We start from the raw sequence: 24,681 nt of genomic DNA, 5'->3' as shown, positions 1-24,681 counted from the left end.
CAGCATTATGAAGGACCCCATGCACCCCTCATACAAACTCTTCTCCCTCCTGCCGTCTGGGAAAAGGCTCCAAAGCATTCGGGCTCTCACGACCAGACTATGTAACAGTTTCTTCCCCCAAGCTGTCAGACTCCTCAATACCTGAAGCCCGGACTGACACCTTGCCCTATTGTCCTGTTTATTATTTATTGTAATGTTGGCACTGTTTTTGTGCATTTTATGCAGTCCTGTGTAGGTCTGTAGTCTAGTGCAGCTTTCTTTGTGTTGTTTTTTTTACGTAGTTCAGTCTAGTTTTTGTACTGTGTCATGTAACACCATGGCCCTGAAAAATGTTGTCTCATTTTTACTATGTACTATGTACTAAGGGCCGAGACCCTTCGTCAGGACTCGTCGGCAGTGCTTCTACTTATAGATGCTGCCTGGCCTGCTGTGTTCTACCAGCATTTTGTGTGTGATGCTTGAATTTCCAGCATCTTCAGATTTCCTTGTGTTAACACTGATGCAGACATGGTTTATACATTTAACAAGGTGCTTTATTAATGCAGCAGAGTTCGTCAGTTTTTCAATGTTCGTCATCAGCCGGGTCATACTCTCCGTGAACTCCCGGTCGGTTGCCTCCATACGCTACAGTATTGTTTATTTTAGTTTTAAGTCCTCCTGTGTGAGAGCCAACAGCTGTCCATCGTTTGGCAATTTCCTTTTAAGTTTTTCTGGTCTGTTACTGTATAAACACGCACTTTCACAGCGAAATTCGACACCAAACTTGTCACTTGTTTTCTGTAGATGTGTCCTGTGCATGCCCAGTAGGAGGAGATTCACCCAAGTAAACGCCTGGTGTGGATGCCTGTCGTTTTTACGTGAAACCAGCGATTTCAAAATTATCCGGTCTAGTGTGGATGTAGCCTCAGTGGCCATTTTATTAAGTACCTGTACACTTGCTCATTAATGCAAATATCTAATCAGTGAATCATGTGATGGCAACTCAGTGCATTAAAGCATGCAGACATGGAAACATAGAAAATAGGTGTGGGAGTAGGCCATTTGGCCCTTCGAGCCTGCACCACCATTCAGTATGATCATGGCTGATCATCCAACTCAAAACCCTGTAGCTGCTTTCTCTCCATACCCCCGATCCCTTTAGCCACAAGGGCCATATCTAACTTCCTCTTAAATATAGCCAATGAACCGGCCTCAACTGTTTCCTGTGGGAGAATTCCACAGATTCACCACTCTCTGGGTGAAGAAGTTTTTCCTCATCTCGGTCCTAAAAGGCCTTTATCCTTAAACTGTGACCCCTCGTTCTGGACTTCCCCAACATCGGAAACAATCTTCCTGCATCTTGCCTGTCCAATCCCATTAGAATTTTATATGTTTCAATAAGATCCCCCCTCAATCTTCTAAATTCCAGTGAGTGTAAGCCCAATTGATCCAGTCTTTCTTCATATGAAAGTCCTGCCATCCCAGGAATCAATCTGGTGAACCTTCTCTGTACTCCCTCTATGGCAAGAATGTCTTTCCTCAGATTAGGGGACCAAAACTGCACACAATGCTCTAAGTGCGGTCTCACCAAGTCCTTGTACAACTGTAGTAGAACTTCCCTGCTCCTGTACTCAAATCCTTTTGCTATGAATGCCAACATACCATTTGCCTTTTTCACCGCCTGCTGTACCTGCATGCTCACCTTCAATGATTGGTGTACAATGACACCCAGGTCTCGTTGCATCTCCCCTTTTCCTGATCGGCCACCGTTCAGATAATAATTTGTTGTCCTGTTCTTGCAACCAAAGTGGATAACCTCACATTTATCCACATTAAATTGCATCTGCCATGAATTTGCCCACTCACCTAACCTATCCAAATCACCCTGCATCTTCTTAGCATCCTCCTCACAGTTAACACCGCCGCCCAGCTTCTTGTCATCCGCAAACTTAGAGATGCTGCATTTAATTCCCTCGTCTAAATCATTAATATATATTGTAAACAACTGGGGTCCCAGCACTGAGCCTTGCAGTACCCCACTAGTCACTGCCTGCCGTCCTGAAAAGGTCCCTTTTACTCCCACACTTTGCTTCCTGTCTGCCAACCAATTCTCTATCTACATCAATACCATACCCCCAATACTGTGTGCTTTAAGTTTGCACACTAATCTCCTGTGTGGGACCTTTTCAAAAGCCTTTTGAAAATCTAAATATACCACATCCACTGGCTCTCCCCTATCCACTCTACTAGTTACATCTTCAAAAAATTCTATAAGATTCGTCAGACATGATTTTCCTTTCACAAATCCATGCTGACTTTGTCCGATGATTTCACCTCTTTCTTTGATAACCGACTCTAGCATTTTCCCCACCACCGATTTCAGACTAACTGGTCTATAATTCCCCGGTTTTTCTCTCCCTCTTTTTTTAAAAAGTGGGGTTGCATTAGCCACCCTCCAATCCTCAGGAACTAATCCAGAATCTAAGGAGTTTTGAAAAATTATCACTAATGCATCCACTTTTTCTTGGGTTACTTCCTTAAGCACTCTGGGATGCAGACCATCTAGCCCTGGGGATTTATCTGCCTTTAAACCCTTCAATTTACCTAACACCACTTCCCTACTAACATGTATTTCCCTCAGTTCTTCCATCTCATTAGACCCTCGGTCCCTTACTATTTCCGGAAGATTATTTATGTCCTCCTTAGTGAAGACAGAACCAAAGTAGTTATTCAATTGGTCTGCCATGTCTTTGTTCCCTATGATCAATTCACCTGTTTCTGACTGTAAAGGACCTACATTTGTCTTGACCAATCTTTTTCTTTTCACATATCTATAAAAGCTTTTACAGTCAATTTTTATGTTCCCTGCCAGCTTTCTCTCATAATCTTTTTTCCCTTTCCTAATTAAGCCCTTTGTCCTCCTCTGCTGGTCTCTGAATTTCTCCCAGTCCTCAGGTGTGCTGCTTTTTCTGGCTAATTTATATGTTTCTTCTTTGGACTTGATACTATCCCTAATTTCCCTTGTCAGCCATGGGTGCAATACCTTCCCTGGTTTATTCTTTTGCCAAACTGGGAGGAACAATTGTTGTAGTTCATCCATGTGATCTTTAAATGCTTGCCATTGCATATCCACCATCAACCCTTTAAGTATCATTTGCCAGTCTATCTTAGCTAATTCACATCTCATACCTTCAAAGTTACCCTTCTTTACGTTCAGAACCTTTGTTTCTGAATTTACTATGTCACTCTCCATCTTAATGAAGAATTCCACCATATTATGGTCACTCTTACCCAAGGGGCCTTGCACAACAAGATTGCTAACTAACCCTTCCTCATTGCTCAATACCCAATCTAGAATGGCCTGCTCTCTAGTTGGTTCCTCGACATTTTGGTTCAGAAAACCATTCCGCATACATTCCAAGAAATCTTCTTCCTCAGCACCCTTACCAATTTGGTTCACCCAATCTATATGTAGATTGAAGTCACCCATTATAACTACTGTTCCTTTATTGCATGCATTTCTAATTTCCTGTTTAATGCCATTCCCAACCTCACTACTACTGTTAGGTGGCCTGTACACAACTCCCACCAGTGTTATGCAGCTCTACCCAAATCGATTCCACATCCTCCAGGCTAATGTCCTCCCCTTCTATTGCGTTAATCTCCCCTCTAACCAGCAACGTTACCCCACCTCCTTTTCCTTCCTGTCTATCCTTCCTGAATATTGAATATCCCTGGATGTTCAGCTCCCATCCTTGGTCACCCTGGAGCCATGTCTCTGTGATCCCAACTATATCATATTCATTAATAACTATCTGCACATTCAATTCATCCACCTTGTTACGAATGCTCCTCGCATTCACACACAAAGCCTTCAGGTTTGTTTTTACAACACTCTTAGCCCTTATACAATTATGTTGAAAAGTGTCTCTTTTTGCTTTTTGCCCTGGATTTGCCTGCCTGCCACTTTTACTTTTCACCTTACTACTTTTTGCTTCTACCCTCATTTTACACCCCTCTGTCTCTCTGCACTTGTTCCCATCCCCCTGCCACATTCGTTTAAATCCTCCTGAACAGCAGTAGCAAACGCTGCCCCAGGACATTGGTTCCAGTCCAGCCCAGGTGCAGACCGTCCTGTTTATACCTGTCCCACCTTCCCCAGAACTGGTTGCAATCCCCAGAAATTTGAATCCCTCCCCCTTGCACCATTTTTCAAGCCACATATTCAGCTGAAATATCCTCCTATTTCTACTCTAACTAGCACGTGGCACTAGTAGTAATCCAGAGATTATTGCCTTTATGGTCCTACTTTTTAGTTTATCTCCTAACTCCCTAAATTCACCTTGTAGGACCTCATCCCGTTTTTTACCTATATCGTTGGTACCTATGTGCACCACGACCACTGGCTGTTCACCCTCCCATTCCAGAATGTCCTGCAGCCGCTCAGAGTCATCCTTGACCCTTGCACCAGGGAGGCAACATACCATCCTGGAGTCTCGTTTGCGGCTGCAGAAACGCCTATCTATTCCCCTTACAATCGAATCCCCTATCAGTATAGCTCTCCCACTCCTTTTCCTTCCCTCCTGTGCTGCAGAGTCACCCATGGTGCCATGAACTCAGCTGCTGCTGCCTTCCCCTGATGAGACATCTCCTCCAACAGTGTCCAAAACAGTATATCTGTTTAGGAGGGAGATGACCTCAGGGGACTCCTGCACTACCTGCCTACTGCTACGCTGTCTAGTGGCCACCCCTTCCCTTTCTGTCTGTGTAGCCTTTACCTGCGGTGTGGCCAACTCACTGAAAGTGTTATTCACGACTTTCTCAGCATCGCGGATGCTCCAGTATGAATCCAATCTCAGCTCCAGACGCTCAATGCGGTCTGCCAGAAGCTGCAGTTGGACACACTTCCTGCACACATAGTTGTCAGGGACACTGGAAGTATCCCTGATTTCCCACATGCTGCAGGATGAACAAACCACGGGGCCGATCTCAGCTGCCATGACCTACCCAATACTTGCCTCAACTTTTGAAACTTTCTCCTTTGAAAGGAACTTACCCAGCCTTACCTCACTTGGAGTGAAGCTTGTTCTCAGCCTCTGCTCGCCGAAGCCTCTCGAGACAAAGCCTTCCTACTCTCTCCCTCTACTCCGTCGCCCGCTCTGTCTAACTGTTCTCTTTACATACTTCCGCTGCCTCTGAAGACTATGGTGTGTGAAAATTCCAGAGTAGCAGATCCTGAAATCATCAGGCTCTTCAACAAAAGATAGCTACACTCATTTAAGAACTCTGTATACTGTTACTTAATGCTAGTTATTTATTAAGAGTTATTTATATCTGCATTTGCACGGTCCGACTTGCACGCGCTTGCGCAGTCGTGCCCTCGTTAAACTGCCAAAGAAAATGACCTACTTCAACAAGTGTTCTCTTTAAATACTCCCGCTGCCTCATGGTTAAGAGATTCTGTTGTGGTTCAGAGTAAATAGTGGAATGGGGAAGAAATGTGATCAAAGTGACTTTAACCATTGTCTGCAGGCATACTTAGGAAATCCATAGAACAGTAACTGTTAACTGTAAACAAACTGTGCAAATGCAGATATAAATAACTCTTAATAAATAACTAGCATGAAGTAACAGTATACAGAGTTCTTAAATGAGTGTAGCTATCCTCTTTTGTTGAAGAGCCTGATGATTTCAGGATCTGCTACTCTGGAATTTTCACACACCATAGTCTTCAGAGTTTACAGAGGATGGTGTGAAAAACAAACAGAGAAAAAAATCCATTGAGTGTCAGTTCTGTGGGTGAAAACACTTTGTTAATGAGAGAGGTCAGTGGAGAATAGCTAGACTGGTTCAATGTGACAGGAAGGCGACAGTAACTCAAACAATCACACGTTACAGCAGTGATATGCAGAAGAGCATCTCTGAATGTGGAGGACGGGGATCCAACGCATCAAAATGGAGACAGCCTCAGTTTACAGAGAATGGAAAGAGGTGTCCCACAGAGGACAGCTGATGCTTCAGAATAACACTGGACCATTACAATATATCAGTGCTACCAACATCTCCTGCCTGTTTCTTCCCAGATAAGCCTGAGATTTCTCGGGACCCAGGATGCACTCGGACCCCCGATGTCATCACATGTGTGTGTGCGGCCAGATCAAACCCACCCGGAGAGCTCACCTGGCACCTCCCCCTCGCCAACCTCAGCGGGAACCAGACGCACGGTCGTTTCCAGACGTGGCAGGTGGCAGACGGGCAGCTGGTGACTGGCACGCTGACCTTGGGTGTGGGCGAGGGAGAGGGGGATGTGACCGCCCTCTGTACTGTCCGAAACCAACATGGAGAGGTCATGTTCGCGGTGTCCCTGTGGATGAAAGGTGAGGATATCTCTGAGGAATATTCTCCATTCTGCGGAGTGCAGCCTTAACCTCAGCAATTCCCTCCGTCCTCCACTCAAGCTCCACTGAGCAAAGTCCACCCTTCCCTTCTGGAGGGATGGGGAAAATCGCACGGCCAGATGGGAGTTTACGCCAGAGTCTGAACCCCATTGGTGGTCATCATCACATTGCTAGTCATGGGATCTTGCTGTGTACAGACTGCTGCCCTGCTACCCTTGGGATCAGATCACAAGCTGAGGAACACACTGGGATGGTGAAATGGGAATCACACTGTTCACTCTCCTTTAAGACCCCACTGCCTTTATCCAAGGACTAGGGTTTTCACTTGGATCTCTCTCTCCAACAAAATGTTGGCTCTGAAAAGCCAAATGTCCTGGATATTACATGAGAATCAGAATCAGGTCCAATATCACCGGCACACGCTGTCAAGTGTGTTGTTTTGTGGCAGGACTACATGACAATATGCAATAGAATATCTACAAATTACAATAAGAAATATATATGCAGTGCCTATAAAAAGTATTCACCCCCCAGGAAGTTTTCATGTTTTATTGTTTTATAACATTGAATCACAGTAGATTTAATTTGGCATTTTTTGACATTGATCAACAGGAAAAGACTCTTTCATGTTAAAGTGAAAATGGATCTCTACAAAGTGATATAAATTACTTACAAATATAAAACACAAAATAATTGATTGCATAAGTATTGACCCCCTTCAACTCAGTATTTAGTAGATGCACCTTTGACAGCAATTACAGCCTTGAGTCTGTGTGGATGGGTCTCTTTCAGAGAGGCACATCTGCAATTTTTCCCCATTCTTCCTTACAGAACTGCTCACCGTCTGTCTGACTTCATGGGAATCATAATTATACCACAATTTTTTAGTCCAGCCATAAATTCTCAACTAGATTGAGGTCCGTACTGTGACATTGCCACAACAAGACATGAACATTATTGTTCTTAATCCATTCCTGTGTAGTTTTGGCTTTCTGCTTGGGGTCTTTGTCTTGCTAGGAAACAAATTTTCTCCCATACCCAGTTCTCTTGCAGACTGCATCAGGTTTTCCAACAAGATTCCCCTGTACTTTGCTGCAATGATTTTACCCTCTGCCTTCCAAACCTACCAGGGCCTGCTGCAGTGCAGCATCCCCACAGTGTGATGCAGTCACTGTCACGTTTCACTGTGGGGATGGTGTGTTTTTGATAATGTGCAGTGTCTGGCTTACGCCAAACAGCATTAACTGTTCAATTTTGGTTAATCAGACCATAGAACCTTCTTCTACCTGACTTCAGAGTCTCCCGCCTGCCTTCCAGCAAACTCTAGCTGTGATTTCATGTGGGTTTCTTTTCAACAGTGTCCTTTTGTTTGCCACTCTCCCATACGCTGAAACTGGTGAAGTACCCGGGCAACAGTTGTTGTATGCACAATCTCTCCTATCTCAGCCACTGAAGCTTGTAACTCCTCCAGAGTTGTCATCGGTCTCTTGGTGACCTCCCTCACTATTCTCCTTCTTTCATGGTTACTCACTATTTGAAGACAGCCTGCTCCGGGCAGATGTACAGCTATGCCATATTCTTTCCATTTCTCGACGACTGATTTAACTCTTCTCCAAGGGATAGTCAGTGACTTGGAAATTGTATTGTATCCTACTCCTGACTTGTACTTTTCAATAACCCTTCATGGTGTAGTTTTTGCCAGCACCCTGACTCACAAGCAGTTGGACATTCCTGGTTCAGGTGTATTTTTACCACAATTAATTAAAGTACTTTGATTGTACAGGTCTCCAAAAACATATGTCCATGTAAATAATGATGTGACTTCCAAAACCAGTTGGCTGCACTAGTGATGATTAGTTGTGCTGTGTTAAAGAGGGGTGAATACTTATGCAATCAATTATTTTGTGTTTTGAATTTGCAATTAATTTAGATCACTTTGCAGAGATCTGTTTTCATTTTGACATGAAAGAGTTTTTTTTCTATTGATTAGTGTCAAAAAAGCCAAATTAAATCCACAGTGAATCAATGTTGTAAAACAATAAAGGATGAATACTTTTTATAGGCATGATATATATTTATAGAAAGCAAATTATATAAGTTGTGCAAAGAGAGACCAAAATAGTGAAAAGAGTCATGAGGCAGTGGTAGTGAAGATGAAACTGTTCCTCACACATGAGTGTGTGTCTTCTACTTCCTCCTTGATGGCAACAATGCGAAGAAGGCATATCGTGTATGGTGGGGTCTATAATGATGCCTATTTGAGGCTTCAACTTTTGAAGATGATTTAGGTACTAAAGAGGCAGGTGACCATGATGCTACTGAGTTTGCAACTTTCTACATCTTCTTTCAATCCTGGGCAGTAGTCTGTCCATAAATGAGAAAGGGGTTGACTTGTACAGTGGACTATTCTGAAGCTGTCCTGTTGCTTGATGTTACAGGTGGGGTCTCTGCTGTCTGGATCACAGTGTTACTCACGAGCAATGTCATTCTCAGTATGCTACTGGCTGGGTTCTTCATCTCCAGGTACATCCAGAAGTAAGTCCAGATGAACATTCAAGTTCAGTTTTATTGTCATTTCAATTGTATACATTTATACGGTCAAATGAAGCATCGTTCCCTGGAGGGTATACAACACAGTGCAAATAACACACACAGCACATAAAACAACATTCCCACAAATAAGTTAACAAATAGTAAAATAGATTCTAAAAGATTAACATTGATCATAAGGTGCATTAATGACACTTTATAAGTGATGAGACCTGGGTGGTGTCAGGGGGTTCAGTGGTGGGGAAGAAGCTGTTTCCCATCCTCACAGTCCGTCTCATAATGCGACGGTTCCTCCTGCCTGATGGTGGGGTGCTGGGGGGGACAAAGATGGTCAAAGAGATTGTGAGACGGATGGGGGGGGGGGGATCCTTGACAATCCTAAGGGTCCTGGTAAACATCTTGGATGGGTGGAAGAGATACCCCGATGATCACTTCAGCAGCCCTTGTAATCCTTTGTCAGGTCTTGTGGTCAGATGCTTTTCCATTGCCGTATCAGACAGTGATACAGCTGGTCAGGATACTCTCGATGGAGCTCCTGTTAAAAATTGGTTAGAATAGAGGGAGAAAATAGCCTCACACGCCTCAATCTCCTTAGGAAATGGAGACATGCTGTACATTCTTGACGAAAGAGATGGTGTTGCAGGGCCAGGTGAAACTATAGGTGAGGAATGTTCAGCTTCTGTTCAAATCCTACCCTCTGCTAACACGAGGAAATCGGCAGATGCTGGAAATTCAAGCAACACCCACAAAATGCTGGTGGAACACAGCAGGCCAGGCAGCATCTATAGGGAGAAGCGCTACTGACATTTCGGGCCGAGACCCTTCGTCAGCACTAACTGAAAGGAACGACAGTAAGAGATTTGAAAGTAGGAGGGGGATGGGAAAATGCAAAATGTTAGGAGGAGACCGGAGGGGGTGGGGTGGAGCTGAGAGCCAGAAAGGTGATTTTTTTGGCCAAAGGGATACAGAGCTGGAGAAGGGAAAGGATCATGGGACGGGAGGCCTAGGGAGAAAGAAAGGGGGAGGGGAGCACCAGAGGGAGATGGAGAACAGGCAGAGTGATGGGCAGAGAGAGAGAGAAAAAAAGGAGGGAAAATAACTAAATACATCAGGGATGGGGCAAGAAGGGGAGGAGGGGCATTAATGGAAGTTAGAGAAGTCAATGTTCATGCCATCAGGTTGGAGGCTACCCAGCCAGTATATAAGGTGTTGTTCCTCCAACCTGAGTGTGGCTTCATCTTGACAGTAGAGGAGGCCATGGATAGACATATCAGAATGGGAATGGGACGTGGAATTAAAATGTGTGGCCACTGGGAGATCCTGCTTTCTCTGGCGGACAGAGTGTAGGTGTTCAGCGAAACGGTCTCCCAGTCTGCGTCGGATCTCACCAATATATAAAAGGCCACACCGGGAGCACCGGACGCAGTATACCACACCGGCCGACTGACAGGTGAAGTGTTGCCTCACCTGGAATGGTGGTGAGGGAGGAAGTGTAAGGGCAGATGTAGCACTTGTTCTGCTTACAAGGATAAGTGCCAGGAGGGAGATCGGTAGGAAGGGATGGGGGTTACGAGTGGACAAGGGAGTCACGTAGGGAGCGATCCCTGCACCTGTGTCTGCTGTCTGCCTGTGGGTGACAGCTTTGATTGGGTCTAAATCTGTTCCTGTCGCTGTCGCCTCTATTTACCAGCTTAAGTTCATTGTTACATCCTCAATCTCTTCATGAAATACAGACATGCTGTGCTTTCTTGACTAAAGAGGTGGTGTTGCGGGGTCAAGTGGAATTGTAGGTGAGGAATACTCAGCCTCTATTCCAGCAAACTCAGGATGAAAGCAATCAGCATAACCAGAGACTCTACGCACCCCGGCCACTCGCTGTTTGACCCGCTGCCGTCCAGCAAAAGGTTCAGGACACTAAAAACTAGAACAAATAGACTGAGGAACAGCTTCTACCCCAGAGCCGTGGCCTCCATCACACCACTCCCACAGAACAATGACTGAAACTGTGAGCACACACAAGGACTCAAATACTTGCACTAATAGCACTTTGTGCATTACTGTGATGTTCTGGTGCTGCTGCAACTTATTTTCTGCTACTTATCTATTTAATACTTTTTTTACTACTGTCTTGTTTTTATCTACCACTTTATTTAATTGCCTGAGAAGAAGCTAAACAGAGTTTCATTATACATAGGTATATTATACATGTAATGTATATGTAATGTACATTATACCTATGTATAATGACAATAAAGATCATTCAATTCAAATCCTACCCTCTGCTGTCTGCCTGTGGGTGACTGCTTCACCGGGTCTGTGTCTGTTCCTGTCCTTGTCTCCCCTACTGACTAGCAATCAACAAACATTCACAGTCAATGTTAGATCCTACATTCTGGTGTACACTGCCTATAAAAAGTATTCACCCTGCTTGGAAGTGTTCATGTTTTATTGTTTTACAACATTGAATCACAGTACATTTAATTTGGCTTTTTGTTGACACAGATCAACGGAAAAATACTCTTATATGTCAAAGTGAAAACATACTTCTACTAAGTGATCTGAACTTACAGATGTAAAACACAAGATAAGTGATTGCAGAAGTATTCACCCCCTTTAAATCGGTTCTTAGTAGATGCAAGTTTGGCAGCAACTACAGCCTTGAGTCTGTGTGGACAGGTTTCTTTCAGCTTTGCACTTCTGGACACTGCAAGCCTTCCCCATTCTTCAACTGCTCAAGCTCTGTCAGATTGCATGGGGATCGTCAGTGAAAATCTCTTTTCTAGTCCAGCCACAAACTCTCAAATGGATTGAAGTCTGGACTCTGACTTGCCCTCTCCAGGACATTACATTTGTTTTTAAACTATTCCTGTGTGGCTTTGGATTTATGCTTGGGGTCATTGTCTTGCTGGAAAACAAATCTTCTCCCAAGACCCATTTCTCCTGGGAAATCAGGATTTTCCTGTATTTTGCTGCCTTCATTTTTCCCTCTACCTTCACAAGCCTTGCTGCAGTGAAGCATCCCCTCAGCATGTTGCAGCCACCACCACGTTTCATGGTAGGGATGGTGGTTTCTGATGTGTGGTTTTGGGGTTATGTCAAACATAGCGTTTAGTCTGATGGCCAACAAGTTCACTTTGGTTTCAATGTAACATAGAGCCTTCCTCCAGCTGGCTTCAGAGACTCCCACGTGCCTTCTGGCCAATGCTAGCTGAGATTTCATGTGAGCGATTTTCAATGGTAACTTTCTCTTTGCCACTCTCCCATAAACCTGTGACTGGTGAAGCACCTGGACAACAGTTGTTGTTTGCGCAGTCTCTCCCATCTCAGCCACTGAAGCTTGCAACTCCTCCTGAGTTGTCACAGGTCTCTTGGTGACCTTCCTCACTAGTCCCCTTCTTGCACAGTCACTCAGGGTTTTGAGGATGGTCTGCTGAGGCAGATTTACAGCTCTGCCATATCCTTTACATTTCTGGATGATTACCTTAACTGTTCTCCAAAGGATATTCAGTGACATGGAAATGTTCTTTTATCCATCTTCTTTCATCTTGTGCTTTTCAATAACCTTGTCACAAAGTTGTCTGGAGTGTTCTTTTGTCTTCATGGAGTAGCTTTTGCCAGGATACTGACTCACCAGCAGTTGGAGCTTCCAGATACAGGTGTATTTTTACTACAGTCAATTGAAACACCTTGACCGTAGACAGGATTCCAAAAACACATCTCCATATAACTAATGATGTGACTGCTGAAACCATCCGGTGGCACCAGTGATGATTTGGTGGTCATTTTAAAGGGGGGGGGGTGAATATTTATGCAATCAGTTATTTTGTGTTTTATATTTGTGATTTTGTAGAGATCTGTTTTCACCTTGACACAAAATTCTTTTTTTATTGATTAGTGTCAAGAAAAACAAATTAAATTCAAATGATACAATGCTGAAAAAATTGAACACTAAAACTTCTGGGGAGGGGTTAATACGTTTTAGAGACAGTGTACACTACAATCAATTGAAACAGCTTGACCATACACAGGTCTCCAAAACCAGATCTCCACTTAACTAATTATGTGACTTCTGAAACCAGTAGGGGGGACCAATCATGATTTGGTGTGTCATATTATAGGGGGTGAATACTTATGTAATCAATTATTTTGTGTTTTATATTTATAATTAATTTTGATCACTTTGTAGAGATCTGTTTTGCACCTTGACATGAAAGAGTCCTTTTCTGCTGCTCAATCAAAAAGACAAATTAAATCCACTGTGATTCAATGTTGTAAAACAACAAAACATGAAAACTTTCAAGGAGGTGAAAAGTTTTATAGGCACTGTATATGCTGTGGTCATTAGCAGCAGCACTGTACTTTACAGACAGGACAAAATAATTAATCTAGGGACACAGCACGGAACAGGCCCTTCATTCCAAACCCTAGCCGATCACAGGACAAGTTACAATGACCAGTTGAGCTACTAACTGGTACGTCTTTAGAATGTAGGAGGAAACTAGAGCACCCGAAGGAATCCATGTGGTCACAGGGAGGATGTACACGGCATCTGTATGTTATACATAACTTACATCATAAAATAAACCAACCTAAACAAAGGGAGCTCCAGATCCAGAAGCACAATGAGGGAGTCTGGGAATTCCCTGTCTTCCAGTCTGGTCCTTGTCATCCCGTGGTCACACAGCGCCTGGGGGTCACACCTTGATCAGTGGTCAGTTGTCAGCACCACAGGTGAGGCGTCCAAACGAAGAAGGAAACTATTAAACTTTCAGATATATTTTCTCTATCTGTCTCTCATGGGTGGAGGAGGGTTAAGGGAGGCGATGGAAAAGGGGAAGGGGGAGGAGGAGGGTTGTGAGAAGGGAAGGGAGGAGGGGAGAAGGGGAGGGGGAGGAGGGGCAGAGTGGTGCCACTCCACAGCCTCAGTGGAGGATGTTGTATCAGATGGTCTGGATGTCACAGTGAGGTGGGATCAGGATGGAGATTAGGCTGACACTCTGATGTTCTGTAACCTTGGGCAAAACTTCTGCTGTTCCAGACGGGATGCACGGACCAAGGAGACGGCCTTGGAGATCCTGGACAGCACCGTCAGCTCCACTGCACACTTGACCGCACCTCAGGTACAGGTCAGAGCTCAGTCCAGTAAAGGGCAGGACACCGGGAGCACAGCGCTGCGGGAAGGACATTGAGGGGGGAGTGTTGCACTATGGGGAGATGCTCACAGACTACTATGGTTTGGTTTAGGAGCATGAGTGAGTGAATGAGAGGAAGGGAAGGAGCAAAAATGAGGGAGGAATAGAGGAGGAATGAGGGAGGAATGAGATGGAGGAAGTGTAAGGGAGTGAGATAGGGAGACAGATGGAAAGAGAGAGAGGAACAAGAGAGTGAATGAATGAAATAGACAAAGCTGAGAGACTCGCAGTGAACTGGGAGATGAGAGAGTAACTGAAAGAGAAGAAATGAGGGAGGGGAGTGGGAAAGAACAAGAGGATTATGTTCACAACAGGGTTCCAACTTGTTAGTCAGAGCCTGTTATTCACTAGTCAGTGTTCGCAGCATTTAAATATCTTCGTCCTCAGTGTTCAAAGTTCAAAGTAGATTTATTATCAAAGTACATGTATGTCACCACATTCTATCCTGAGAATTATTTTCTTGTGGGCTTTCACAATAAAATTTAAGGAAACAAACAGAATCAATTAAAACTCCACACATCATTGATGCAAACAGCTAACGTGCAAACAACAACACTCTGCAAATAGAAAATAAAAAGTAACAATACACAAATAAGTAATAAATAGTGAGAGCCTGAGTTGTAGAGTCCTGGAAGTAAATCCAGATGTTGTGGAATTAGTTTCGTGATGGGGAGTGAGCAGTTCAATGGTGTTTGATGAAGAATTGAGATTTGCTTTTATTTCTGCCCCAGGAGACGGAGAGGCAGAGGACGAGCCAGATCCCACGGGAAGTTTCACCAGTAATGCCCGTTGGAGAGGTGGAGGAGTGTGACCCAGTGTACGCCAGCCTGCGGGAACTGCCCAGCGGTGGGGGTCCTGTTCGCAGGGGGGAGACGGTTGTGTACGCAGCTTTGAAATTCCAGTCAATCGGGCCAGCCTGAAGGGTCGCAGCGGTGGTGGGCGAAGGGGGGGAGGTTGGGGAGAGAGGCTTCTGGTTCTCCGGGAGATGGCCAGTGCTGTAGGGAACATTGCAGCCAACTACACAGCAGGATCCCACAGACCACTGGGTCCCACAGACCCGGGTTACCACCTACTTTCTAATCATGTTCATTCATATCAAGCGAAACTGGAGACTCGCTGATTCAGACAAATAAAATCACATTGCTTTTATTCAGGGGGCGCAGGGTGCACAGTGAAATGACAGAATCGCTCAGGGAATGCCGCTTGAGAGTGGGAGGAGCTATTCAGGGGGGAGTACAGTGGATCACTGTTGGGAAGAAGGACCTTGGTTCCCATCAGCTGAGGGGTGGGGGGGCCATGGCCGGTATTCATCCCTCTACTTAGAGATGGCTTGGGTCACCCTCGTTGCTGTGGACTGATTACCACATTCCCCACGTGACATCAGTGAGCGGACTTCAAGATATCTGAGTCCTGGGGGTGGGGGGTTGTGGGGATAAATTCAGACTGTCCCAGAAGGCTGCTGGTTCCCTCCACCAGGTTACCACCTCATGTTGGAGTCACAGACAGAGGCAGAATAACTGGGTCTGTGAGGAGGACAGAGAACATGTGGGGGTGTGGAGTGGATGTAATGTACAAACACGTGTGTGGGCCCAGACTCTGCAGCTCCAATATCATTTGGGACAAATCTCTGCACTGTGCACAGGTTGCTGATGGTTACAACGCAGGTACACTGGGCATGTGAAGGGAAACACTGCATTAGCATTAATTGATCCAAGTTCAAGGACAGAGATATCTTGCCAAAATCATACGTGCTCCTGAAACATTGACCTGTTTCTCCTTGCACAGAAGGTGCCTGGATGGTTGGAATATCACAGCCAGCTCTGGGCTCCGTGTGAAGGGGAGTTTACTCGTGGGGTGGTGGGGGCTCAGACACTGCCTGTGTTTAGTGATAGTACTGATTTGTTGGATAGTAATGGAACCGGTGGGCATGGGGTTAGGGGAGGGAAGTGACGATCAGGTCAATAATCAGTTATATTAATTGAATAATGGACCAGAGACGATCTTGTCCTGATATTACGGGTTATGTGGTTTTCTGCTGCTGTAGTTCACCCACTTCAAGTTTCTACCTTTGCGCACACAGAGATGTTGTTCTGCACACCACTGTTGCTACTGATGGTTATTTGAGCTACTGTCACCTTCCTGTCAGCTGAACCAGTCTGCCCATTCTTCTCTGAGTCTCTCATTAACAAGGTATTTTCAAAATTGCAAAATTAACAAAATTGCAGCTCACCAGTTTTTATTTTTTTGTTTGTTTGTTTTCACACCACACGATGTAAACTCTAGAGACCGTTGTCCATGAAAATCCCAGGAGATCAGCAGGGTCTGAGATACTCAAACCACCCTGTCTGGCACCAACAATTATTCCACAGTCAGTCACTTAGATCACATTTCTTCACCACTCTGATGTTTGGTGTGAACCTCTTGACCATGTCTGGATGCTTTTAAGCATGAAGTTGCTGCCAGATGATTGGATGTCCCTAATAGAGTAATCACTGAGTGCATGTTGCACAGAGGATTTGTCTAATGTTACATTTATTAAAAGTGGGATTAAGCACAGCTCCCTGTGTCCGTGTTTCTAATGTCAACATGTCACGCTGCCTGTCCACACTCCCACCTGGGACAACTTCTGTTGGAATGTGCTCAGTGGAGCAGAACATATGCTTCAGTCCAACGACTGTGCATTTTCTCTCTCAGCCACAGCAGGTCCAATTCATGTGGTGCTTTGGGCACAGTGTGATGCCCTTAATGCCGAAGTCAAAGTCAGTATTTTTATCAATGGCCTGGATGGTGAGGGGTCTTTGATGATGAATGCATGTTTCTTTTGGCAGCACTCCATGTTAACGTGCTTATTGGTGTGTGATTAATCACAACATTGAGTGATGTTGCCTCTTGCTGAGAGTTTGCAATTGCTTATTGATGGACAGACCACTCTTGTGTGTCCAGAAATGTCACAAGGCATATGTCTGAGATTGCCCAGGGGCACATTGGCTTGCCTGGTGCACCTTGTCCAGACCCATACAAAGGATACTGGTGTGGGAGGAAAGTTGAGGAAAAGTGGGTGAGTTGCATTAATTGTACCATGGGATAGAAACCAGGTTGATCACTTCCAAGGGGTTAGACCTTGAGCACTGTCCATTTCCGGATCACTTTGATCAGTGTCATTATCTCTGCACAGAGTTGGACAGCTACCCTGTCCCAAATTTTGCCACAAGATGTCCCAACAAAGCTTTGAATTCCAGAGATGAGGCATCAAGGAGTTAACACATGATATCAAGATGGGCTGGCTATCGGGAAGCAAGGAGAGGACTAACAAATTTGGCTAGGAAGATGTGATGAATGGTGTGACACAATTGGTGGAGTGCAGCCTCTGATTTTCATATCAGAGCCAAAGGAAAAGCAAAAACATTTTTTGCCAGAAGGGCAGAGCAAGTGATCCACCTTGTCTTCTTGCAGTGGTCCACAGCACAATAGACACAAGTCTTCGGCCGGTTTAGTTGACTCCACAATATCAACAAGAGATGACACTGGGTACAGGAAGGACCATGGTTCCTGATGACATTCTGGCAGTGGTGCTGATGCCCTGTGACCCAGAGCCTGCCACCTCCTTAGCCAGACTGTTCCAGGGCAGCTACGTCACTGGCAACTATCCAACAAACTGACTGAGTAGATCCTATCCACACTGAACAGGACACGTCTAACCCGGCCAGTTGCCGGGCAACAATCTGATCACAGAAGCTGTTTGGCTAAAGTCATCTCGACTCCAGACTTCACCACAGCTGGGATCCAAACACAGACAGAGAACCAAACTCCCAGGGTGAGGTGGCATTCTCTACCCTCGTCATCATAGCCACATTTGATCCAGTGTGGCATCAGGGGCCCTGGTTACACTGGAATCCTCCACTGCTCAGAATCATACAAGGCCAAGGGAGAGAGAGTGGACATGCAGATGAGTTTGCAATAGTGGGAGAGTCTCAGACCAGAGGGCTCAGCCTCGGAACAGGACGCCCTTTTGAACAGAGATGAGGAGGAGGAATTCCATTAACTATGCAGTGGTGAATTTCTGGAATTGATTGTCACAGACGGCCATAGAGCCCAAGTCATTGGGTATAATTAAAAAGGAGATTAATGGGAATTGAATTAGCGAGCGTGTCAAAGGTTATGGGGAGAGGGAGGAGATTGGGGTTGAGAGGGAAAATTAATCAGCCATGAAAGAATGAAGGAAAAACACGATGGGCTGAACAGTAAAATTCTGCTGCTCGGCCTTATGGTCTATCACATCATGGTGGTGGGAGATGAATTGTCTTAGCCACAGGATGTCCCTGTAGTGATTCCACAGGATGGTGTCCTGGGCTCAAACATCTTCACTGCTTCATCAATGACTTTCCATCCATCAGAGGGTCAGAGCTGATAAATGCACCGTGTTCACCGTTCACAACTCCCCAGGTAATGGAGCAGTCCACAGCCAAATGCTGGACAACACGCAGCCTGGGCTGATGTGTGGTGCCCGTGTCATTTGCCATCTAAGTGCCAGGTAGTAACGACATCCAACAAGGGAAATTCAACCATTTCTCTGACATTGAGTAGCATTGCTGTCATGGCATCCTCCACCGTCAATCCCCTGGGGTGGGGGGAAGGCAGCTCACAACCACATTCTCAATGACAATTAGGGATGGGGGATTAAATGCCATTTCAGCCTGTGAAGCTCACTTCCTCTGAGTGAATAATAAATGTTATTTTTTACAGTTTATGTCAGTGATGTGAAGGAGAGCACTGAAGTTCTGGTTACTAATTTCACGATGACACTGTGATTGTAATTGGTATCTGGTTTATTATTGTACAAGGATACAGTGAAAAGCTTCGTTTACATGCCAGCCATTCAGATCATTCCATACATCAGAACATCAAGGTAGTATTAAAGAAAAAACAATTACAGAATGCAGAATAAATGCTACAGCTGCTGAGAAAGTGCAGTGCAAGCAGACAATAAAGTGAAGGGCCATGGAGAGGAACTTTCGGAGATCTGTTCTTTGTACAAAAAGCCCATTCAGGAGAATCTGAAGGTGGATTAGAACTCACCCCATCGGTCTATAGAGAGATGAGTTGAGCTCCAAGCATCCTAGATATTCAACCCCATTCGGGACAGGGATGGCACCCGAGTGTTCCCCAAAACTGTCAGGTGGCAAGTGGCATTTGTCCAACGTGATGCCAGGAAATGACCACCTACAACCAGAGAGAGTCTGACCTGCTACCCCTTGCATCAGTGATGGCCCCACATTCAACGCCCCTCAGGATGTTCAAGGCGATGTCATCATCACTTACCGTACCCTGAACATTCTGGGGGTGATCACCAGACACTCATCTCGACCATCCACATATGGTGGGGTTGGTCTGGGACTGTTACCCTGTGGTGAGTCTCTCACTTCCTGATCCCAAAGCCACTGTCAACCGGACACAGGAGTGCAATTGAATACTCTCTGCAAGACAACATGAGAGTAGCTGCAACATTCAAGACTCTCTCCACTGGTGCTGGAATCTGATCAGTAATAAAGGTGATAATGGGAACCATTGGGGGAAGGGGAAAGGCAAACAGAACCAGTGTTAGATGGGGAGGAGGGAGCGGAGTCAGGGAGTGAAACGGGTGGGTGGATGGGTGAAGGAAGGCTGTGGGGGTCAGGGGAAGGAGGACAAAATAGGACGGGAGAGGGATTGGAAGGTGATAGAGTTACCTGTAGATGGAATATGCATGGGGAGAATATGAGGTGGTGTTCCTTGAGTTTCCTCCGGACTTTGAATTTGCCTCCCCCTCTCCTATCCAGCTCACTCCGCCTATCATCCAAACCCTCTCCCACCATCCCACCAAATACACCAACATGCCACTCACCCTCAATACTCTCTCCCCTTCACGGTCAGTCCCAAAATATTGACAGTTCCTTCCACAATCCCTCCCCTGGGGTAGCTGCACAGAGTAATGTACTCAGACTCCGGATGAAATAGAGCCGGTAGTCACCTCCTTCCTCATTGCTTCAACATGTTGGGTCCAGAACAGATCCTCAGAGATGTTGATGCCCAGGAACTTGAAGCTGCTCAGCCTTTCCACCGCTGACCCCAGGATGAGGACTGGAGTGTGTTCTCCCGACTTCCCCTTCCTGAAGTTCACAGTCAGTTCCTTGGACTTGCTGAGGCTGAGTGTAAGATTGTTGTTCTGACATCACGGAGAGGGCGGCATTGTGAAATGGGAGACATACGATCACCTGTCAGAGTACAAAGGATATTTTGTACCACCACACTCCCCTCACTTCCCCACACACCCTCTCCACTCCCCCTGCCCCTCTCACCTCCCACTCCATTTGTTCCTCTTTCTCCTTCCCCACTCCAACTACACTCCACTCTCCACACAAACGGACCCTTCACTCACTCACATATTCACAAAACAGAAACTCACAGACAGAAAACATGGAAAAACACACACAAAACACAGAGACACACACACTAACACACACAAATACAGAAACATACAGACACAGAAATAAAGAAACTTGCACACATATGCACAAAAAACTCTCAGAAAAACTCTCAGAAACACAGACACAAACTCCGAACAACATACACACATACAGACAGAAACTCTTCCCACCCCATCACCACATACAGCCACGCACACAGAACACAGAAACAAACACACTCACACAGAAGCATGCAGACAAAAAACACACACCCATACAACACACGCACATACACACAGATACATGCACAAATGCAGAAACACACACATGCATGAACACACACTTAAAATGCGCTCAGATAAAAGCAGAAACTTACACACACACAAACACATACACAGAGAAACCCAGTCACAGAAACACACAGAATTGCACACACACACACAAAACTCAAATGCACACACAGAAACAAGGAAGCACACACACACAAATTCACAGACACAAAAACACACAGAAAGGTACATTTGCACACATACAACCCACAAACTCACACACTAACACACACACACATAAACACACAAGCCACATACATGAACTCAAACACACAGCCAGAAACACACACACAGAAAATCATAAGGACATACATGAACTCACACACAGACACACTTGAGAACAAACTCACATAGACCACATAAAACATGGAAATGCACCAACATATAGAAACACCCTAGAACAGAGTCACACACCCACCACACATACACACACACACAACCAGGCTTACACTCACACCCTCAAACACACACAGGGAAATGCATACAAACACACACACATACACACAACACAGGTACACACAAACATATATGCGTACATGCATATCCACACACACAAAGAAACAGATACATAAACTCACACACAAACTCATACACCCCATAAAGCACATAAATGCACACACACATTAATACACACAGAAACATACAAACACACACAAATAAAACACAGAAACCCACAAACATACACAGGCACAAAAAGTCAGACTCAAGGAAATATACACACAAATACAGACACACTAACACATATCTGCAAAAAAGTACAATCACACAGGAAAGCACACACAGAAACACTCACACAAACAGAAACACACACACATACTCACATACAGAAGCACCCAACACAGAAACATACACACATACTCCTCTACAGAAACACCCAATCACGCACACACAGTACTCACATACAGAAATATCCACTCACACAAACCAACACAGAAACACACACACTCACCTACAGAAACACCTAATTATGAACAGACACATGAATTATGAAACATGTGCACACATACAGAACACACACTGATCATACAACACACACAGAAACACTCAAACACACACAAACTTTCACACACATAAACACAGACACCACATAAAACATGGAAACACAAACACACACAGACAGAAACACATAAACACAGTAGCAGACAAGCAGAAACACTCACTCACAGAGAGAAACTCACACTCATACAGACACAGTGAAACACAGAAAGAAACACATTTTCACACACCCCAGAATTACAGAACACACACAGAAACACATAAACATACACAGAAATACACATGAACAAACATATAGAAACCCAGACTCATAGAAGCAGACACACACTCTGAAATAAATGCTCTCTCACACACACACACAGTTTAAAATGTGGGTTATGACTGAAGAAACAACAGCTGGAGTCACTTAAAAGTTTAGTGCAGTGGCGTTTATTAGCTGTGTCAAAAATCAAACATGCAAAGTTTTGAATATAGTGAAAAGAAAAATGCCACAGTAGTTATAATTCATTACAAATAAACAGAATTATCTATGTTAATTACAGTACCCAAACAATATATACACCCTTACACAAACCCATCACTGAAGAAATGGAATATTCTGCCATGTATGGTGGGAGAGGCACCATAACACCAATTGGAACACATCAGCTTGTTTAGGAACCAGAGTATTAAATACACCAGGGAAGACAGTGAGACAGGTACACTCACCGTAATGACAGCAGAGTGACGAGACAATGCTCGTGAGTGAAGGAGTGCAATTACACAGTGCTCTCTGTCTCTCTCTCACACACACACACACACACACACACACACACACACACACAGAGAAACACAAACAGGATACTGTTGGGGGGGGGATGGCTTACCTGGGACAAGCTGTGGCAGCCGGATCTCTGGCACTGAGTCTGGTTCCGCAGTGCAGAAGGGAGAGAGGAAGAAGAGGAGAGTGGTAGTGATAGGGGACTCGATAGTTAGGGGTACAGACAGGAGATTCTGTGGTTGTGACAGAGACTCCCAGATGGTTTGCTGCCTCCCGGGTGCCAGAGTCAGGGACGTCTCTGATCGCGTGCACAGCATTCTGAAGTGGGAGGGTGATCAGCCAGATGTCATGGTACACGTCGGTACCAATAACATAGGTAGAAAGAATCAGGAGGTCCTGAAGAGTGAGTACAGAGAGTTGAAAAACAGGACCTCGAGGGTAGTAATCTCCGGATTGCTACCTGTGCCACGTGCCAGTGAGGGTAAGATCAGGATGCTCTGGCAGATGAACATGTGGCTGAGAAAAGTGTAGGGGGCAGGGTTTCAGATTTCTAGATCATTGGGACCTCTTCTGGGGCAGGTGGGACCTGTACAAGAGAGATGGGTTACACCTGAACTACAGAGGAACCAATATCCTGGCAGGGAGGTTTGCTAGTGTTATTGGGGAGGGTTTAAACTAGATTTGCAGGGGGGTGGGAACCAGAGTGCCAGAGCAGATAGTGGAATGAGGGTAAAAATAAATGATGTTAGTAGTTCATGCAAAGTCACAAATAGTAAGGTTGTGTGTGGTGGTAATAATCTACTGAGGTGTGTATATTTCAATGCAAGGAGTATTGTGGGAAACGCAGACGAGCTGAGGGCCTGGATTGACACATGGAATTATAATATCATAGCCATTACTGAAACTTGGCTACAGGAGGGGCAGGACTGGCAGCTCATTGTTCCAGGGTTCCGATGTTTCAGACGTGATGTAGGCAGAGGGATGAAGGGTGGGGGGGGTGGTGGCTTTGCTAGTCAGGGAAAATATTACAGCAGTGCTTTGGCAGGAAAGATTAGAGGGCTTTTCTACTGCGGCCATATGGGTGGAGCTGAGAAACAGGGAATGTATGACCACATTAATAGGGTTGTATTATAGACCACCCAATAGTCAGCGAGAATTGGGGGAGCAAATCTGCAGAGAGATAGCAGACAACTGCAGGAGACAGAAAGTTGGGATTGCAGGGGATTTTAATTTTCCACACATTGATTGGGACTCCCATACTGTTAAAGGTCTAGATGGGTTAGAGTTTGTGAAGTGTGTTCAGGAAAGTTTTCTAAATCAATATATAGATGTACCAACAAGAGAGGATGAAATATTAGACCTCCTATTAGGAAATGAGTTAGGGCAGGTGACAGAAGTGTGTGTAGGGGAACGCTTTGGTTCCAGTGATCATAACGTCATTAGTTTCAACTTGATCATGGATAAAGACAGATCTGGTCCTCAGGTTGAAGTTCTAAACTGGAAAAAGGCCAAATCTGAAGAAATGAGAAAGGATCTAAAAAGCGTAGATTGGGACAGGTTGTTCTCTGGCAACGATGTGATTGGTAAGTGGGAGGCCTTCAAAGGAGAAATTTTGAGAGTGCAGAGTTTGAATGTTCCTGTCAGGATTAAAGGCAAAATGAATAAGAATAAGGAACCTTGGTTTTCGAGGGATATTAGAACTCTGATAAAGAAGAAGAGAGAGATGTATTACATGTATAGGTAACAGGGAGGAAATAAGATTCTTGAAGAGTATAAAAAGAGTAAGAAAATACTTAAGAAAGAAATCAGGAGGGCCAAAAGAAGACATGTGGTTGCTTTGGCAGTCAGGGTGAAGGATAATCCTAAGAGCTTCTACAGGTATGTTAAGAGCAAAAGGATAGTAAGGGATAAAATTGGTCCTCTTGAAGATCAGAGTGGTTGGCTATGTATGGAACCAAAAGAAATGGGATAGATATTAAATGGGTTTTTTGCATCTGTATTTACTAAGGAAACTGGAATGGAGTCATAGAATTT

At 44.8% G+C, this 24,681-nt stretch overlaps 3 protein-coding genes across 6 annotated transcripts in view; 1 reads left to right on the top strand and 2 right to left on the bottom strand.

Moving 5' to 3' along the window:
• The window catches only part of LOC132385386 (myelin-associated glycoprotein-like), a 51,386-nt gene extending 34,711 nt beyond the window's left edge, over window positions 1-16,675 (top strand). For 2 of the 3 annotated variants that reach the window (XM_059957428.1, XM_059957425.1), the window contains 4 exons: window positions 6,063-6,356; window positions 8,816-8,912; window positions 13,966-14,053; window positions 14,851-16,675. In XM_059957428.1, coding sequence (XP_059813411.1) covers window positions 6,063-6,356; window positions 8,816-8,912; window positions 13,966-14,053; window positions 14,851-15,039 — 668 coding nt within the window. In that variant the 3' untranslated portion in view covers window positions 15,040-16,675. The remainder of the gene's footprint in view (window positions 1-6,062; window positions 6,357-8,815; window positions 8,913-13,965; window positions 14,054-14,850) is intronic. The other variant, XM_059957427.1, reaches the window with a different exon arrangement.
• Window positions 1-24,681, bottom strand: part of LOC132385387 (high affinity cGMP-specific 3',5'-cyclic phosphodiesterase 9A-like) — a 266,175-nt gene that overhangs the window by 96,605 nt on the left and 144,889 nt on the right. The gene's annotated exons all lie outside the window — the stretch shown is intronic.
• The window catches only part of LOC132385383 (B-cell receptor CD22-like), a 77,179-nt gene continuing 71,449 nt past the window's right edge, over window positions 18,952-24,681 (bottom strand). Inside the window, exons 15-16 of one of the 2 annotated variants that reach the window (XM_059957420.1) lie at window positions 22,754-22,792; window positions 18,952-20,370 (exon numbers count right to left, since the gene is read on the bottom strand). The gene's annotated coding sequence lies outside the window, so the exon portion shown is untranslated. The remainder of the gene's footprint in view (window positions 20,371-22,753; window positions 22,793-24,681) is intronic. The other variant, XM_059957419.1, reaches the window with a different exon arrangement.

Source organism: Hypanus sabinus (genome assembly GCF_030144855.1).
Source record: "Hypanus sabinus isolate sHypSab1 chromosome 1 unlocalized genomic scaffold, sHypSab1.hap1 SUPER_1_unloc_14, whole genome shotgun sequence".
In the NCBI taxonomy this organism is placed as follows: Eukaryota; Metazoa; Chordata; class Chondrichthyes; order Myliobatiformes; family Dasyatidae; genus Hypanus; species Hypanus sabinus.
Note: the sequence above shows the minus strand (reverse complement) of the source record. Positions and strands in the feature narration are given on the sequence as shown.